Source organism: Python bivittatus, unplaced genomic scaffold (genome assembly GCF_059951505.1).
Source record: "Python bivittatus isolate LINGU-HERP-01145 unplaced genomic scaffold, Pbiv_v1 ctg000080_np1212, whole genome shotgun sequence".
Classification (NCBI taxonomy): Eukaryota; Metazoa; Chordata; class Lepidosauria; order Squamata; family Pythonidae; genus Python; species Python bivittatus.
In genome coordinates this window covers 10,025,592-10,045,599 of record NW_028277035.1, presented here as the reverse complement: position 1 = coordinate 10,045,599, position 20,008 = coordinate 10,025,592, and the positions used below count along the sequence as shown (strand labels likewise).

General features: G+C 44.8%; 1 protein-coding gene and 1 long non-coding RNA gene across 5 annotated transcripts in view; one reads left to right on the top strand and one right to left on the bottom strand.

Annotated features, from left to right (window-relative positions):
- The first annotated feature begins 612 nt into the window (after positions 1–612).
- The window catches only part of NTN1 (netrin 1), a 215,951-nt gene continuing 196,555 nt past the window's right edge, over positions 613–20,008 (top strand). For 2 of the 4 annotated variants that reach the window (XM_088133491.1, XM_025175889.2), the window contains exons 1-2: positions 614–854; positions 3,427–4,490. In XM_088133491.1, the coding sequence (XP_087989617.1) occupies positions 3,470–4,490 (1,021 nt within the window). In that variant the 5' untranslated portion in view covers positions 614–854; positions 3,427–3,469. The other 2 variants (XM_088133490.1, XM_025175893.2) reach the window with 2 other exon arrangements.
- LOC148216619 (uncharacterized) lies at positions 2,211–3,965 on the bottom strand. The gene is made up of 2 exons (XR_015794698.1): positions 3,826–3,965; positions 2,211–2,895 (listed from the first exon to the last, which is right to left on the bottom strand). It is a non-coding gene; the product is annotated as an uncharacterized LOC148216619 (long non-coding RNA).

Sequence of the window (20,008 nt, the reverse complement as noted above, 5' to 3'; positions counted from 1 at the left end):
TCTTTGTGTGCACACTCTTGAACAGCGAGGGAGGGGCGTGGATCTTTTCCATTTGTGTGGCCCCCTGAGGGACGTAAGATCTACCAGACGACGCGCCCCCTCTTCTAGATGCCCTTGCGGGAGCCGGGCAAACACGGCAGCCCCCAGCTTCGAGGGATCTCCCCCTCCTCCCCCGCCTATGCTAGCCTCTTGCCAGCCCTGTCTCCACTTGAGCCGCAGCTCCAGGCATGCCCACCCGCTCCAGAAACGCTCCGGTCCGGTGTCAGAAGGGAACGCTCGCTCAACCAGCGCTTAAGAAGGATGAGGGACGGGGATTCTTTGCTACAAAATAAAGGCGTGGCTTTTATTTCTTCTTTGCTAGGATCGACCACTCTCTTTTTCTCACCTGGCTTTTGCGAGGGGATCTTCTCTGCCCCCTCCACTTGATACTGGTGTTGATGATGAAGGAAGTCTCCAGGCCAAGCCTGTTGGGCCACTCCGCCTCCGCCTCCCCCTCCCCACAGCTCCTCCTCCTCCCTTCCGCAAGTGCATCAGTGCCGGGGCCGCCCCTTCTCGCTCCCTCCCCCCTCCCGCACACACCGCTCCCCGCCCCCGTCCGTCGCGAGAGCTGCCATCCCGCCAGTGGATGTCGTTTTCTCTTCCCCCGCGCGAGCCCACGGGGTGTCACTCCTCCGGGATGACCTCAACCTCGGCCCGAGTTTGCCGCCTCACACGCTCCCGGCATCTGCGGAGCCTGGCCGCTCGCTGGGACTGCACGATGGGCACCGATCGAGACCCCTGAGCGTCTCCAGCTCGCCTGGAGCTGCAGCTGTCCGCGGCACCGCGGAAGAAGCGTGCGACCAGCTGCGGCCAAGGTAGCTCGCGGAGGACCCCGAGAGGCAGGCGGAGGGAGGGAGCTGCCCGGAGGCAGCAGCCCACGGAAGAGAGCGGGCGGGCGCCTCCTTAGCTCTCGGAGGCGGCTCAGGGAGCGGGAGTCCGGGCGGGCCTCGGGGTGGGAGGCCAGCTGACCGCTACCTGAAGAAAGCGAGAGTCGGGCTCCCCGCCCGAGGCGGGACGGCGCTTCCTGCCAAAGAGGGGCAGAAAACCTCCTCCTCGCCGCGCCCCACCTTCGCTGGCGCATCTCTCGCCGCGCGGGCTCTTTCTCCGGCTTGACCGAAGCAGCAACAAGCGGGGCCTCCGGACGACCCCGCTGTCAACGGCTCCCCTGCGGGAAAGCCGCGAGTCTCGCGAAGTTCGCCATCTTCGCCGCGGCGACTGGGCCAAGAGAGGGAGTTCCTGCGAGCCGTTCGGGGGTTCTCGCGCCCGGTACTGCCCTCGCCCCACGTTCATTCAGAAGCCAGGTCCACTTCCCCCGGGTGAAATGGGCCTTGGTCGGGCGTCTGTTTGACTAGAGGGATTTGGGAGGCTGGACCGAGCGGATCGTGCGCGGGGGCTGAGGTTTAGCTTCCCGGCCCCCGCCCCCGCCTTTGCCTTTCTTCAGTCGCTGACAGCCAGAACGGCAGATCTCTTGGGTGGCAGGTAATCGCTGCTTCACGAACGTGAAGGGGCGTCAAACCCTGCCGTTCTTCGCCTGCATGCACCAACTTGGGGCCAGCTCCCAGAAGAAAACTTTGTGCATGCTCAGGCTGAGACCTTAGGACCATTTCTTTGCGGAGAGCAGCTCAAAGAAACCCTCCAGAGATGCGCTTCTGAGGTAAGAGAAACTCGATTTCTCTTGTGCAGTGCAACGTCCCAAGATCTCCGCTAAGAAAATGAAGTTCCGATTGCTGCGGGGGGGGGGGGGGCGTCTTCCAGCGTCTAAGCCATTAGATGTTAATCATTGTCTAACATCTTAAGTCCCTGGTTCACACAGAGTGCTAAGTCCTGGGCTCCCTAAATCACATTTTGATTTAGCGAGATAGGCGAGCCCAACCTAAGGCAGAAATCACGAGGTTCTCTTGTCCATGGTTAACTGAACCTCGCTTTACTTAATACACCCAACTGCCTGGAGAGTAAACTGAAGTTCTGGGTTGTTCCCCTCCCTCCACCACTCCGCCAGGCTAAAATATGGCTGGGGAATTTGTGGCTCGGCACACACAGAACCACCATCTTCGGCTGCGCAACTTCCTACATGACTATGCTCTTCCTCTCCTGGGGAAGAGTTGGTCCTCACCGAGACAGTGGGGCAAGTTTCAAAGGCAAGCTGTCCAGGGCAATGATTTCGGAGAGTGAAGGAAAAAGAAAAGGGACCCCCTAACCCCCTCGTAAAAATGGACTGGATCTAAGCCCAAGGGTACCGGAGAAGCTAAGACCCCAAGGTCTTTGGACTCCTTTAGACGGTATTTCCAAGCCAGCAAAGATGAATGCCTGTCGCTCCGCCCGATTCGCTCTCCTTCTTTACCTCCCTGACCGGGATTCTTTGTAGCCCAGTCGTGAAGCCACGATTTCGCCCGTGGAAATCCACGCCTACCCTCTCGAAACCGATTGCGCGGGAGAAAAGCCGAGGGAACTGGCGCGCTTTACCTGACGCCCCAGGGAGAGCGCCGATTTCCGGGCTCATATTTCCCCAAAAGCCCGCAGGACCGGTGTGTGTGTGTGTGTGTGTGTCTGTGTCTCAAGCTGCCATCGCCGGGACGCGGGTGTTTCAAACTGTTGCGCTCTCAGCACTCAGACGGGTCGGGCTGGCTCCCGCGGTCGTCCGAAATGGTTGTCCCACTTTTCTCATTCTCCTGAGAGAGCAGCTAGCTTCAAAAAGGAGGTGTAAGTTGGGAAGGTCCATTCTCGATCTGAGGAGAGTAAACCTTCAGCGCGGCGAAGATTGCTGCTGGGTGCCCTTCGCAGTCCCTCAGAGGCCCCCTCCGCTTCGATTTATTTATTTGTTTATTCATCGCCTTATGTCAGAGAGGAACGGCGACCCTGAAATGTGAGAAGACTCGAACTCATTATCCTGAACTCATGCGCTGGGTTCCCACATGCCCTAACCCCGAATACAGACTGGGGCTAAGTAGGTTGTGCGAACCCATCCAAGTGTGGCTTCACAAGGCGCGCAACTCGGTTCACAATCCCACTGGGATGCGAGGCAGACTGATCCTGACTTGCCACAAGGTGAACCCAGGCGCAGACTTAGCAGAGAGAAAGCCCCGTGTGACTGGGCCCTATTATGTTCCCAGAGCGGCCTTTTGAAGTGAGGCGGACTGTGGCACCTGTCACTCAAGCGGCTCGCTGGGCCGCTCTTCCCCTGAGGCTCCTTTTCCGCCCGCGCGCAGGGTTACACCCGCTCGAACGAGCCCCAGCAGTTCACCACCTGCGCCTCCGCGGGCGCTGGGACAGGCCGGGAGGTCCGGGTCCCCAGCACGCGGTCTCCTGGCCGGTCAGAGTCGAGGCGCAAAGCCCGGTCTCTCAGGTGGCTCGGGAGGCTCACGCGCGCTCTCTCCTTTCTCTCCGCAGGCTCCCTTCCCTCAGCGCCCAGGGAGGCAGGCAGGCAGGCAGGATGTCCCCGGCAGGCTGGGAGGCCCTGGTGGCCCTGGCGGCGGTGGCCTGCCTGGCCGAGGGGGTGCGCGGCGGCTACGGCTTGAATATGTTCGCCGTGCAGACGGCACCACAGCCGGACCCCTGCTACGACGAAAACGGGCAGCCGCGGCGCTGCATCCCGGACTTCGTCAACGCCGCCTTCGGCAAGGAGGTCAAGGTGTCGAGCACCTGCGGCCGCCCCCAGTCCCGCTACTGCGTGCTGGCCGAGAAGGGCGAGGAGCGCAGCCGCACGTGCCACCTGTGCGACGCCGCCGACCCGAAGCGCGCCCACCCGGCCTCCTACCTGACCGACCTCAACAACCCGCACAACCTGACCTGCTGGCAGTCGGAGAGCTTCGTGCAGCACCCGCTCAACGTGACGCTGGTGCTGGCGCTGGGCAAGAAGTTCGAGGTGACCTACGTCAGCCTGCAGTTCTGCTCGCCGCGCCCGGAGTCCATGGCCATCGCCAAGTCGATGGACGGCGGCAAGACGTGGGTGCCCTTCCAGTTTTACTCCACGCAGTGCCGCAAGATGTACAACAAGCCCAGCCGCGCCACCATCACCAAACAAAACGAGCAGGAAGCCATCTGCACCGACTCACACACCGACATGCGGCCCCTGAGCGGGGGGCTCATCGCTTTCAGCACCCTCGACGGCCGGCCCTCGGCGCACGACTTCGATAACTCGCCTGTCCTGCAGGACTGGGTCACGGCCACCGACATCAAGGTGGTCTTCAGCCGCCTCCACACCTTCGGCGATGAGAACGAGGACGACTCCGAGCTGGCGCGCGACTCCTACTACTACGCTGTCTCTGACCTCCAGGTGGGCGGCCGCTGCAAGTGCAACGGGCACGCCTCCCGCTGCGTCCGCGACCGCGACGACCACCTGGTCTGCGACTGCAAGCACAACACCGCCGGGCCCGAGTGCGACCGCTGCAAGCCTTTCCACTACGACCGGCCTTGGCAGAGGGCCACCGCCCGCGAGGCCAACGAGTGCGTCGGTGAGTTACGCGGCCCGGGCGCCTTTCGCTGCCCGGTGGTTCCCAGTCCTCGCGCACAGTCCGCCTTTGCTGGCTGAGCTGGGCTTCTGCGCGGGGTACGGGCGGTCACAGGTTTCACCCGATCACGTGCTCTATTGACAGATCACCTCGGAAAATCAGCCGGCTTACAGGCTCGGGTGTAAGGTCAAGGGCGGGATTGCACTGAGGAGCTGACACCACCACCCCTCAGCAAGGTCTCTGCTTTTATTTAGGAGGAGGGCACCTACTTGCCATTCCTTTGGCTTCTTTAGAATTATATTCTATGTTTAGAATTATATTCCCTGTTCGCATTCTGGATTTCAGGATGGCCCAGTGAGTTCTGCGTAACTGGTCCATTTAGTACTGAGCTGAGCTGTAAGTCTCCGATCTGATTCTGAACATTGAATGTGACCCTTCAAAGCAAGTCCTGCCAAGGGCTAAGCCTCAGGAAGTCCTGCGTGGCCCTCTGTGCCCTGTTAGTGTTGCTGCATCACTAGATGCCTTGGCACGTGCCCGAAAAGATTCCCAGCCTCGGGGCAGAACCCTGCCTCCCATAAAGGGGCCCGATTTTAAGGTGTTCGCCTTTTCGCTGCCTCGGATTCTTGACAGATTTTTGCCGCCTCGAGAAACTACCGAAGGGAAAGCTGGCCTTTGAGTTCTCCAAATACAAGCAGCTGGGCAAAATTTCCCCAAGAGGTAGGCTGGGTTAGAGGGCACAATAAAATGAAAATTAGCAAGGAAAGGGGTGGGTCTGATTTAACAGGGGGAAGACAAGTGAGGGAGACACGTCTATAAACAGATGACCCCCCTCCAAAGAAAGTAAGGCGAGCAGTCTTTTCTTACCACCTGCTGCCCGGGATGCTGAGTGGCTGGGTGGGCAAAGTAGGCAGAGCTTACTTCGATCGATCCTCTTTTCCAAAGGAGTTGGAGTGGAAGGCGCTGCAGAGCAGAAACCGCTCTCTGGCAAGCGCCGTCCAAGGCCTCAAATTCCATCTTTTCCGGAGGCCGAGCGGAGGAGATGGTGGGGCTCAAGCTAGTTCTGTGCCGTAGGATTCACGGGAGGGGCTTTGCTCCTGGGGGAACCTCGAGTGTGTCGCCCTCACTTTACCTGCAGATGATGCTTGGGGTGCGGGTGGTTCGAATCAGGGAAATCAAACTCCATCAACTTGGGGGCTCCTGGTCTTTGCTAAGGGCAAAGATATACAACCTGCGAGGGAGGTGCACAGCGTGTGAGGGATAGTGAATGATAGATCTGAGAATGAAACGGTAGGAGCTTTCAAGGAAATCCCAGAGCAGCATCAGGATCAGAGCACATGGGAATGATCCCATCTGTGATGTTACCTAGTAGGGGAATGTAAGTTCTGCAAGCAAACAATCAAGCTCAGAGAGCACCAGGGACTCCACAGTTATCACATCTGTAAGCAAATATGTAGTGTGAGTGGGGAATATTTGAAATTTGGTGAACATCCCCTTAAAATCCTAGTGCTAGAGGGAGGAAGTGCTAGAGGGAGGAAATAAAGCACCCCAGCTGCCGGCTGTTTTTAAAAATTGTAGTCATTTACTTCTTCACCAATTGTCAGTATCAAATTTGTGTGAACTTAGAAGTTACTTTTACTGCAATCTGCATAGTATTAATCTGTATTCAAAAATGTCATACATTCCAATAGCATTTGCTTCCAAACTGTAAATAAAAATGTAGGATATCCAAATAATTCTGGTTGGAAGGACATGCTGGGAATTTCCTAGTAACTGTCTGAAGCATTGCAACTTATATATTATCCACCTGAAAGTAAGTTCTACTGAAACTGATGTTGCATTTTCTGAGGATAAGTAATAATGCAATCTTAAGGATATTACTAAAAATTAAGTGCCAATATTGCCATGAAGATTGTTTCTAGGTAAGTGCATATAGTATAGGCATGGAGACTTGGGAATATAAATTAAAGAAGTACAATTTGGTCAAGAGGATATCACCAAAATTTGTGTCAAACTTTATCTATCTATCTATCTATCTATCTATCTATCTATCTATCTATCTATCTATCTATCTATCTATCTATCCTATCTCCTAATGTGAATATTCAGTATTTGAGTTGTAATTGCTTGTAAGGTGACAAGCATTCCTAAAAAATAGTTTTTAATGTGTTTATACAAATGCCAGTTTCCCCCTTGTTTTGTATTGTAAGGATTACAGAAGGGGAGGAAATCATAATTTGAACTGAATGATTCAATTAGTTCAATTTCAGATTAGATAGGAGTTGGGTGTTGTTGTTATTTCTATTTGCATATTCCTTGCTCTGTATTTTCTGTGCATCACATATTCATGAGAGAGAATGGAAAAGAGGCCATTTCTCTGCTAAAATAGTTTTGATGTATGAGGGAGGAAAGAGAGCCTGTTCAGGATGTCTGTCTTTAATGAGGAGTTGTTCACAGCTGGACAGTTGGCTGTCCTTGAATCTGTTGAATCCCAACTTACCCTGCCCTGATTGTATAGACAGGGTTTATCTGCCTCGTCCTTTGTAGCAAAACCAAGACAGAATGTATCTAGATTGTCACAATCCTTTTTGGTTTCTTGAATTCTGGGAATAATCATAGGGATACCACACATTCCTGAAGGGTTTTTTTTGCCCATTCTTCCCCTATATTTCAGTCACAGTAATAGCTGCAGTGAATCCAAGTAAAGGTACATTTAATCCAGGTTTCTAAGCAGGATATGAGCCTAGTAGCAATTTCTTTCCTATATATTGACCACTAGTTGTACTAGTTCTGGGGCAAAGATTGAGGAGATCCCGCTCAAGTTCAGCCACGGAAGTTCAGTAGGTGACCTTGTCTCTCAGCCCATCTACTGTACCTCACAGGGTTCTGGTTATGGAAGCGAATAGGAGGAATAATGCAATGTATACTGCCTTGAGCTCCTAGCAGAAAGGCAGGATATAAATCTAACAAATTAATAACCACAGATAGTTTTACTTCATGCATTAGTCTTTCTTCTTTTAAAGCTTTCAGGTTGGTGATAATCACTTCATTTGTGGTACTGAACTCCATAGCTTTAATTATATGCTATGTGAAGGGCATATACACTCTATATTCAGCTTTCTTGTTTGGAACAGATAAACTGACAGCCAAGAGCAAATCTAGGTGACAGGGTGCTATGCTCCTAGTTTAATAGTGTTACACGTGACTGGAATTTGGGAAAGGTATCATTCAGTGAAGTTAGTAGGAGGTTTAGTATCCAGATTTATTGTAGTGTTGAAATATATCCCCCTTTTTAGAGCTACATAGGCCTTTCCTTATTACTGAGTTAAAATCCCACCCCCTTCTCTTTGCACTGGCACAAAACAAGGCTGACACAAAACCCCTTGTCCCTCTTGCTAATCCCTATCCTGCCACATGGTGTTGTCCTGAGCTGTGAGCATGTCATTCATTACAGAGAAGGGTTGTCTCTTCTGGATTTGAAGCCTTCTCCTTTCAGCACCTCATCAGCCAGGGGAGAAGATGTTCAGCACTGGGGTGCTGTAGTATGGACAGCAGGGCTGACTTCAGGGCTCTGCCTGGGCTTCTCTAAGCATATTTGGCTGCCCCTTCTCCCACATCCTACCTAGAGATCCTCCATGTTAAAACAAAGTGAAGTAAATTAGCATATGGGAAGACATGTAGGCAGAAATATACCCAGAAAACACCTCAACTCAAGCTGTTTGACAGCCCTCTCTTTCTTTGAAGGGGAGAATGTTTGCAACTGACTTAGAAGGAAACTGGCACACATGTGTCAAAATTCCAGTTCAACATTCCCCATTATTTTCTGGAAAGTGCAAGGAGGTGAAGTAGGGTTGCTGCATCTTCAGAGTACTGTTAATATGGAACTGCAATTTTTTTTTGCCATTTTCTTCCCAAATAAAACAGTGGTGCTGTGTCCTTCCTACAGTAGAAGCTGGCTGTGGCCAGAGGGGAGGGGTTGTTACATGCTCATAATCTCCCAAAACACACCTCTGATCACACCCACTGTAGGTCGCCTGACCTTGCCTCCCAGAAAGCATCACAGATTTTATATATCTTGAAGCTGTGATGTGAAAGCGTCACCTTAAGGGGAGAAAGGCTACTTTTATGTTGATATTCTTAATGCTATTTTAAGCCTTCTTCACTTATAGGCTAGGGATTACAGGATCACTGTGTGACCAAGTGGAAAGTTGGAGGTCATCAGAGCATGATAGTGCTACCATAAACTGCAGGACAGTCTGAAGCATAGCTCTTTAATATACTGAATAATTGCCAGGAAGGTAAGCCCTGACATCAAGTGACAGAAAGAATAATAATGAAATATTCATGGCAGTGAGAAAATGGGCTTTACTATGTTGAAAGCTGAGCTGCATGAACTAAGAGCAGGCTCTTCACTGAGTTTTCATCTGATACTCCAGAATAATATTGTTGAAACCCAAAAAGAGGTAAACTGAGGCAGGGCAGAATAATGTGGCTTACTGTCACTTTGCATAAGTCTTGAACTAGACATAGGCTAAGGGAATAAAATTCATATCTTGAGCATGTATTATTTTTACTGATTTTTAATATTTTGATACATTTTTGATACTGCTTTCCAGAAATGATTGTAAAACTCAAAGGACATTAAGTCAATAGTGCCTCAAAAATAGAAATAATAAATCCACAGATTATTTTCTCCTCTCTTATGTTAATAGATCACTATGAATAGGCATTGCATGTTCGGGGGGCCTCAGAGAAAAACAGCTGAGTAGAAAGTGTCATCCTACCAGTTTAACTCCAGATTTTTTGTTTAAGTGCTTCCAGGCCAACCCTATCATTAAGCGGAGAGAGAAGTACAAATTTTGAAGGCAGCAGATGGCCAATTAGTAAACTTTTACTGCTGTGGAAGAACCTTTTTTCATCTTAAGCACTGTAAAGTCTTGAGCAGGCCCCAACATTCCTGATTTTGATATGAATGTTCAACAAACTGAGACAATCCAATATCTCATCATTTTCTTTTTCTTGGTTTTTTTTTTTTTTAAAATGGAGATGTGATGGCACAGGGAAGCATTTTGGATTGGGATCATGGTGATGAGGGTAGAGGTGGGGTAACTTTTTTCTCCCTGCACCATTCTCTTTCTCTAAATTATCCCTCCTTTCTACCCTCTAATGTAAGTCTAGTTTTGTCTTGGATTGCTTCCATAGACCGGCTGATAACTTATGAATTTCTTCGCCATTTATGCCAGTGATGTCAAGACAAAATGCATGACTTCCTCTATACCCGGTATTTGGTTCCTTTCTAACAACTGAACCTGTGTTTAATAGATAGTGGGGGCTGCATTTTCAAGTTATCTGCAGCATTTGCACAGTTCCAATTATTCTATTAAATCATAATCACTTAATATCTTTTTAATTCATTTTGAGCTGCTCTGAATACCCAGAATAATAACAAAACAAAATATTGGCCACATTCAGACAAAGACATTTGTGCTCAGAGAATGAATACAGCTCTACCTGCAGAGATGGAAGCTGCAAGATAGTAGATTCTTGCTTTATTGAAATTATTTCTATTTCTATTATGTCTTGTGCAGCAAAAACAGTAGATTGTCTTGTGGCACCTTAATGATCTTTATTGTTACATAAGCTTTCCAGTCTACTTCACTGGAGCAGAGTGTAGTTGTTCTGAGAAAGGAAATTTATAAATGCACAAGGTTGTTGCTGGAGGGGGAGAAAAGAGAAAATGGGAGTTGGGAACGGAAAGATAAGAAACAGACAGAAAGGAAAGACAGATTCCTTGTTGCTCTTGCTGATTATTTATTTAATAATTTATTTAACCACTATCTAAAGCAATTTTGTGTCTCTGTTTCTTATCTTTCCTCTCACCACTCTCCTTTTCTCTTCTCTTCTCTTCCTCCCCACCCATACATAGTCTGGTGAATTCTTCTAGCTAAAGACAATTCCTTTGGCTGTCTAGATAGCCCAGCTGAGATATCATTCAGTGTGCTATTATGAGGTAGAAGGGGAACAACCCCTCCCCACCCCATCCCACCAAACCTGGTACAAACTACCCTCAATTTCTGCTAATAATTAATATGAAGGAGAAATAGTTAATACATGAGGAATAATTATATTAATTCTATTTCATCTTATTAAAAGTAATTTTTTTTTCTGCTCACATTTTTGAGTACAGGCCCATTAACAAAGCTAGCGCAGGCTTTAGTTTGAAAAGGATTGTGGTCCCCTATGTTATCAACTTACATTTGTATTGCAAATTAAATTATGCAGCATCGTACCCATGATGTTCTGGCTATTAAGAGGTTACATAAATTGTTTGTGTTTGCAACTGTGAATTAAGAGCTGCACTTTATTCCAACTATTGCTGAAAAAAAATGGCATATGAATTCCATGTTTTCCAGCACTGTTTTTTGCTGAATACAGTTTGCGCCATTGAAAAGAGATAGACACAACATTATAGCTATAGAGCTTCATCCTACACTGTGTAAAGGGACTTCTGCTTTCCAGAGAATTCTCCTTGCCTTTCTTACCACTCTTGTATGTGTGTGTGTATCTTCAAGTCAGTATTGACTCCTGGTGACATCCTGGAGAAGTCCCTGCAGTTTTCTTGGCAAGATGTTTTGGAAGTGGCTTGTTCTTGCCTTCTTCCTAGGGCTGAGAGAGAGTGACTGGCCCAAGGTCCCCCAGCTGGCTTTGTGCCTAAGGTGGGACTAGAACGCACAGTCTCTGCATTTCTAGCCTTGTACCTTAACCACTACACCAAACTGGCTTTCTGCATCCTGTTACTGGGTCTATCATATAGTCTTTGATCTTCTTCATATTTTTTTTTCTCTTAGACGTACATGTTTGCTACAAACACACATATAAATAAAATATTACTTTGTAGGAGTTTAGTCTCTGGGAAATCTATTGGAACGTACTTCTGGGATAGGAAGACTTGTTTTTCAGAATGAGACACCAAGTTTGCTGACATTTTAATCTACTCCTGATGAAGAATGTCCTACTTGGGCGTTTTACTGCTGAAAACACTTAAAGTTTCTTCTGAGGCAGATGCTTGCAACACTTCCCAAACCTGTGGTTGGGCTCAAGTTTAGGAAAACTAATTCAGCGGTCACAGCCAGAGGCATAAGGCATTTGTAATTTAACACCACAGCAAATAAGGGTTGAGAAAACCAGCCCCTTGATACTACTTTGTGTTAGTTCTATCCTGTGAGATCATTCCATGGTAATGAAGCAGAAAAAACATATTGGACATCTTCTTGAGCCATTAGAATTTTGAGGCCCAGAAAAGTCATGCAATACAAGGTTATTTAAGGTTTAATACTTCTGAGTGTGTGTGCGTGTTTAAAGGGTAATCATTTGACTCATTTAGTTAGAAACATAGGCATAGAAAGCATATATAGAAGGAATGAAACCTGATCCTTTCACTTGAAAAAAAATAATTTCTTACTTATTGGCTGTTTTTGCACATTAAATGACATTTTAGCTTTATGGATTTTAGCTTTAGCAAACGCAATCCATGTGGTGAGTTCATAGTTCAATAGGTTGCGCAAAGCCATAAAATACTCATTAAGTAAGCCATGATTAGGTTAACCAATAAAAAACATGTCATTTGAAAGTAGCTATTATATTTGGGGGAGTTCATAGTTATGCATCTAAACTTTTATTAAGCACTATTCAGACTTGAGTCTGAGGGTGGAATAGAGTATACTATTTACAATACAATTAAAATGCTACAACAAATTATGCCAATTGTTAAAAGTCCAGCATGAAGAAAGCAAACCACAACAACTTTAAAAATCCTGGACATTTTTTTATAATGCAATTTCATTTGGTTTCAGAAAGAGAATGAGGATGTTTCAGGCAAGCCTTTCTGGAAAACAAATGCAAAGAATGAAGTGTCAGAAATAATAATCATTACTACCTACCTAATTTCAGATAACAAGAGGATATAGACCAAATTCTCAAAGACCAATCTTAATGGCTAGACAGGTTTATGTAAAGCAAGTAATTTTTATAAAATGTTGTTCTATACTTAAAACTAGGATTTTAATTAGTACTTGGAAATTAATCAGTAACTTACTGCATAATATACTTGTCCCACATCTGGCATGGTATATTCTAATGTGCTATTGCCCCAATCAATCAATCAATCAATCAATCCAAGTAGTTCTCAACTTATGACCATCCGTTTAATGACTATTTGAAGTTATGATGGCCCTGAAAAAAGTGACTTATGACTGGTCCTCACACTTATGACTGTTGTAGCACCCCCACAGTCACATGATCAAAATTCAGGCACTTGGCAACTGGCATGTATTTACGATGGTTGCAGTGTCCCAGGGTCATATGATCACCATTTACGACCTTCCCAACTGGCTTCCGACAACCAAAGTCAATGGGGGATGCCAGATATGCTTAACAGCTGCAGCAAAAAAAGGTCATAAAATCAGGCACGACTCGCTTATGGGACACTGCAACCATCGTAAATACACGCCAGTTGCCAAGTGCCTGAATTTTGATCATTACTTAGCCATGGAAGTTCTGGTCCCAACTGTAGTCATAAGTTGAGGACTACCTGTAATTACAGTGTTACATTTTGTATTCAATTTTCAAGTATATTTTTTGATAAATCCAGAAAAGTGCTTTAAAATATAAATTAAGAAAGAAAACAAGTGATAAAAATAACTACTATAAAAGTTATACTGAACTTTTATTAAGCAAAGATGAGTTCAACCAGTCACTGTTACATGAAAGGCATCTCTTAAAGATGGCAGAGTAGCACCAATGACTTCTACAACCATTGAGGTCTATGCTGCTCTTCTGTCCTAAACCCCACTGCCACCCCAAACACATGAAAATTTCCTCTGGTAAGAAAAGAAACAGAAGCAAGACTAGGGGAAAATGGGAAGATTACAAATGGATTATGTGGATTCTCTCTAACATGACAGAAAATGAGCTATGGCATTAGTTCACCATGCATTCTCAGGTGAAGTTAAACCCTGCCTCTTTCTTCTTTTTCTTTCAGGATTTCTGGCCACAAAAGCTCTCAATCACAACTTCTGGCTCTGCATTCATATCTATATTTCCAAGGGGTCAAAACAGGGAGATTGCAAGTTGTTAAAATGTACTTTATGATTGTTTCATGTTCCCCTTATTTTCCAGAAGTAAATGTCCTCATTAACTTCTGTTTCACACTAACAAAATGGATCATGATGTGGACAGATAGGTACATTTGTGCTTGTATATATGGAGCATCACGTATACATGTTAAATACTAGCTGAGTTTCCAAGGGGATGATATGAAAAAAATCATTTCACTGTCCTTAGTGCTAGGCTTCAGAAAAATCAAGGCTGTTACTTGGCAGTCTGGTTCTGCCTCTGGATACACTGTAGGCTATGGAGTTGGGAGTCATTCCATCACTCCCTTGGAGCATCAGATTATGTTTGTAACATGTTAGAAGTGCAGAATTTTGGCAAAAAACAATTCAAAAGCAGATTGTATTATATAATGAAAGTACTTTATGAGTCACAAATACTTTCCCAGAACTTTCAACTGAGGTCATCTAGTATTGGTGAAAGGAAGAATTTGAACTTCTTAAGAATTTTGGGGAATATTTGTTGAAGTCCCTTAATTCTGCCTGATGCTATCCAGTAACATCTTCTCCAGTGCTTAGAGCCCTAGAATTTCGGGGGTTAATAGGGTCATATTATTCGTGATATGCTTTTGGTGGGAAAGGGCATTTTGATCCCTTGTGGGAAGCCCCTTTAAGTGCCCTTTGAAAGTATAAACAAGCTAGAGTTGTAATTTATCTCCTTTAGCCTGTAGCAGCTGCAGGAGGGGCACTGCTGTGATTCTCATTAACACCTGGGAGGGTAGAAGTGAGTCAGCTCTGCCTACCTACTCACCCACTCATCTAGCCAGCTGGAGGACCTTGCAGTGACCAATTTATAAGGCTCATTACAGCAAAGATGTTCTCCATTTTCCTATATATAACATCATATCCTCCCATGATCAGTTTTTAATTTCCTAGAAAAAGCAAAGTAAGTTTTATTGGTCTTAGGGAAAAAGAATCCAAAAAACAATTTTAGGGCAATTTTAAAAATTAAACTAGCTGTCCAGTGATCAGGGAAATATACAAACTGTTAAGATCTTCAGATCTTTTCATCAGACAAGGTACTACAAAAGTAGGTTGGAGGAAGGGAGGAGAAGTTGAAAGTCTCCGATTCTACACTATCAGAGTTTAGATGGCATGTGGAAGATCCATGAATATACCCTGATGTTTGGGTTGAATTCAACACTGGTCTTAGCATACACAGGATGAAGGAGTAATGATTGTTCCCATATATGGTTGAACCCATTTCCTCCTTAGGTAAAATATAGAAATGTTTATATTATCATAATGACTAGTTCTTGGAATTACATTTTCTACCTACTAAGGAACCTGTGGCTTTTTGCTTAAAGTTGGCAGTGGTTAGATTTTATATTGTTAAATCCCCTCCTCAGAAGCATTCTATTCAGCTCTATTCACATACTAGTAATAATGTTGATTAGCAGAGGGGAGTTTCAGAATACTTTCAGGTGAAAATGTAAGCTAAAAAAGCAACAATTGATTTAAATTGCAATCCTCTACAGTAGTTTTTTTTTGGGAAAAATAGGATTTATTTCTAAGTTAATAATCAGATTATGTGATTAAAGAAAACAGATTAGAATGTACCAATTAGGTAAACAAAACAGAATTTTGAATTGTTTAACTAAAAATCCTGACTTAAGATCTGCTAATAGATTCTGTATGCTTTGATTGTCAAGATATTTGCCTGAAATATTTACAAATACGATCATTTGCATGCATCACATATAACATGCAGAAGACAAACTTGTGGATCCTGCTCAAAGCAACCATGATTTCAAGCAAAGTCATCAAAAAGCAATATCCTCTGAAGGATAAAAGTAAAAATAAATGTAACCAATCATTTTTCTCCCCTGTTTTGCCAAGGCCAATTAAAGTTATTTATCATTGTTTAAGCTGTAGGAGGAGGGAAGACAAGATGGGTGAATCACTTTTCCAGTGATGACAAGGAACTCAGTTGCCTGTCTCTCCACTCCTAAATAATCACCATATATATTAGGAGAAACAGTGTAAACAGCAAAGGCATATGTTAACGCTAAGTCCTTGGGTGGAGTTGACACTGCCAAAGATTAAGTTTAGTATACAAAATAGTGGAATATGATGTAACATATTGTTGCCATGATTAAAAACTAAAGTATCAAACATACTTTCTGAAACCGTTTTGTGATATAGGATTTTATACTCAAGCTGGTACATTATTTCACAGTTTGTTTCAAGTCAGAATATTATGGTCATTTTTTTAATAGATGTTCAATTTGGAGTTGCAACCTATGAACCTCTTCTTAACATCACATGGAATGTCTAGATTCTGTTTATACTCTCAGCCTTTTACAGTACCCTAAGAACTTACATCTTTGAAAAAACAAAACTGCACTTACAAGGCCACTCTAAGATCAGTTTTGGGGATACACCTATTTGCTTAAATGCAACAAACCATTTAAGATAGGGAAGGGGTGTGTGAGTGATCTTTCTGCAAAAACTCTAAACCGATTCTCTATTCTCAGTCATACATATCTGTTGATCACAATCTTGCCAGATTTCATACAGCGCCCTTTCCTCTTGCAGCAAGGCCGTGTTTTAATATTCCTCTAGAAGAATGCCTCTGTGTACCGCACTGCAAGTATGCGGAAGATATTACTCATTGTCTGCTGGGCTACTCATCATACAAGAGGGGTTTTTGCCTGTTACAGGTTTTAAGCAGTACTGTAATAAATCATTCAAAACTATAATTTAGTTCCTAAGGCATACTTCACTGTATGTTACTTACATAATTGGTTTTTCTTTTGCCCAAGCAGCCTAGAAAGTTGGCAGTTGGCTATTATTACATTTTAAGAAGTCTAGCTATTACATTTTTAACTAGACTTCTTTTCATGTATGTTTCTGCAGTAGCCTTTAAGTACAAATTTATTCTTTTTATTTAAGTACCGATGCGGTATCTCTGGCTGGCATTTGTTTTAAAGCTAGTAAGTATCCTCTTTGGTCCTAATGAATGATACCTGGGCATTAATCTCAGCCTATGCAGTAAAAGTGGATGGCTTTATGTGGAGCCAGCACTAGCTATTTATCTATCCCTTCCCACAGCAAGACTTCCCATTTCACCATTAACATGAACTTTAATAAAAATGTCTTCATACAAAATATAATTTCATGAAAAACCGAACTGTCTGTTTTGAACAGTTTGGAGGTCTGCCTTTCCTTTAATAAATGGACTGCTAGTCTAGGCCTTTCTTTCCCCAAGCAAAAGTACTGCATGCCATCTTTCTCATTCAGTTTCACTCTCCTTTTGGACAAAAGGAAGTTTATGTCTGCAGATGGTTAAGTGGAAAAACCAGACTTCTTTTAAAAGAACAGATTGGACCTTTCTTGGGTATTATCGGTGTGGGATTGATCTGACTGTACACAATGTCATGGTCTTTTTGCAGAGACATGAGCACATATACTCTTTTGCTGAATAATATTTTAAAATATTTTTTCAGACAAAAGAAAACAAACTAAACTTGGGAGAAGACTAATAAAGTGTTCTGAAATGCTTAACAGTTCACTTGAATTCCAAAGGGCCAAGATGTCACATGGCAATCAGGTGTGACAAATCTCCCGATTACGACTATTGCTCCTCCCCCCCCTCCTCCTTGCACACATAGGATGCAAGGACACTCAGCGGAGATATGGTGGTGAAGGCTACTTCATTTCCTTCCAGTCTTTGTCCCATCAGAACTGTTCCACATAGCTGCTTTGCTAGAACAATGTAAGTTTCCTTTAAAAACTCACTGATGACTTAAGTCAGTCAGAGGACCCCAGGATGTTGCAGAAATAAGGGTGAAACAGCATTAGGAAGCAATCCACATCAACTGAGGCAATCATGTGCCCCATCAGTCTCACACACTGCCGGGGTTTCCTAGGATGTAATAATCTGTGGTTTGGTTAGCCATAGCTTTTTGAGTAAATAGTAATCATATGCTAAGCCAAAACCAAATGGTTTAATATGGCTAAACAAAATATGGGAATAAGCTTCAGCAACAGAAAAACAAAAACAAGCCTTATTTATAATCAAAGTCAGCACAGCATAAAGTCAGCACAGGAGTAAAAGCTCAGAGTTTAATTAGAAATAATGATTGGGACAGAAAATTTTATAAAAATGAGGTTTTTTTAAACGAGATGAAAGGAATTACTATTACAGTTGTCATGACTATTTTGCTAAACATCTGCAGATGTCTCTAAACACAAAGTTTACCATTCTAAATTACTGGCAGCCCTGAGTTAATTTTTATTTGATGATCACCGGGGACAGTGCATTTCTTTATGTCTCAGTAATAAATCCTTTTTTACATATCACGTATGATATGTCCTGTCTGCGTGGTGCTAGTTCATTGGGCTTACAATCCTTTGTAGTTACTACTTGAATTATAAAGGAGAGAAGTTATGCTCACATAGACAGTGGGTAATTTAATTTAAATAGTCCATTGTCATGTGAAAAAACGCCCCTGCCTTAACAATATGCAATGTGTTTCTAGCATTACTTTTTAAATATGTCTTGCTTGTTGTGCATTATCCCTAGGGCCCGCCAAGTCAAGCACCAGCCTTTGGTAACAGCAAGATGGCCTGTGGACGAACCAAAATAGCTTAATTAGAAGTTGAGAGCCAGCAGAAGGGCAGTTGTGCTTTTGGCCTCCCTCATATTTCTGGTTATCTCCATCACAAATGTTTATTCTTCCTTTCCTGCTCCAGCATAGTAGAATCAGTTCTGAGTAATGCTTAAGATGGCATCGTGAAGCTAAAATCGCTTTTCTTCAAAGGACTGGGAGGAGTTGGGAAGTGTTTCTGGCAGGCTGAGGATGGAGAAGCGGATATTGAAAGCAGGCCGGCTTTGCACAACTGAATCCTGACCGTGTGAAGATAAATACCAACAGCGGCTTCTGTTTGCGCATTGAGAGCTTTCTGGACCAGTAGAGCAGGCCGGATACATCTGAGAGCAGAGGGCGGCTAGCGTGAGTTTGGCTAGAACGGGGCTGGGGGAGGCTCTGCCGAGCATCTTGAAATGAATTGAACTATGCAAACCTTCCAGTGAAAAGCTCTCAGGGTGATGCTTCGGAACAGACACCAGCTCCTTGTAACACAACTACTGAAATTTAAATAGCAACTTTCACACTGGAGCAAGCGGAACAAAAGAGGATAAATAAAACAGGCTTGAATAGGGTTTTCTTTGTTTGTTTTTGTAGCTCAGCTAATATTTCAGCTATTGTTCTGCCTAGGAATGTGAGGGTTTTCCTTCAGAATTAATTTGAGGGAAACATGAGAAGGCTCAGAGTTGTGTGAAAGCTGCCCCTGTTCTTACTCTAGCTTCCTGCTTTCCCTGGCAAATTTGAGGCAGGAATCTCTTAGGTGATAAAAATGTAAAAAGTGATATGATTTCCTATTATATTTCTGAAATTTGTACATTTAAAGTATAAGCTTCTACATATCTACACAGAAGTAAATCCCATTTTGTTCATTTATGTGTGTCATACATACACACACACATACATGCATACACATGCACATACATACGTACAACTCTCCAAGGATTCCTCATATTTTACAGGAAAGCGGAACATGCAGTCTAGGAAAAAAAAACAATAAAAACATTCCATCATCCCCCAACTTCTCATCCTCTGCACAAGTTCCTCTGCACAACATCCTCTGTACAGAGATTTTTTTTTTTTTAAATCCCCTCTCACCCCTGTGGGTGGTATGTGTCTTTCTCAGTCTTGGGTCCTCTGCCAGAGGCCTGGGAGTTTGAAGGTTCTGCACAGTATCTTGGCTGTTCCTAGCACTGCACTCTTCTGCACAGAGAGCTCTGATGTTTTTTCCTGGGATCTGTTGGAGCCACTCTCTCTGGAGCTTAGGAGTCACAGCCCCAAGTGCTCCTGCCACCACTGGGACCACTTTGGCCTTGACTTTCCACATCCTCTCTAGTTCTTCCTTCAGGCCCTGGTACTTCTCCAGCTCCTCAGACTCCTTCTTTCTGATGTTGCTATCACTTGGCACTGCTACATCTATTACTACCGCTGTCTTCTGGTCCTTGTCTACTACTACGATGTCTGGTTGATGGGCCAGTACCTGCCTGTCCATCTGGATCTGGAAGTCCCACAGGATCTTAGCCCTGTTATTCTCCACAACCTTCTGTGGAATCTCCCATCTGGACTTGGGAGGGTCTAGCCCACACATTGTGCAGATGTTCCTGTACACAATGCCAGCTACTTGGTTGTGCCGTTCAGTGTATGCTGTTCCTGCCTGCCTGCCTGCCTGCCTGCCTGCCTGCCTGCCTGCCTGCCTGCCTGCCTGCCTGCCTGCCTATCTATCTATCTATCTATCTATCTATCTATCTATCTATCTATCTATCTA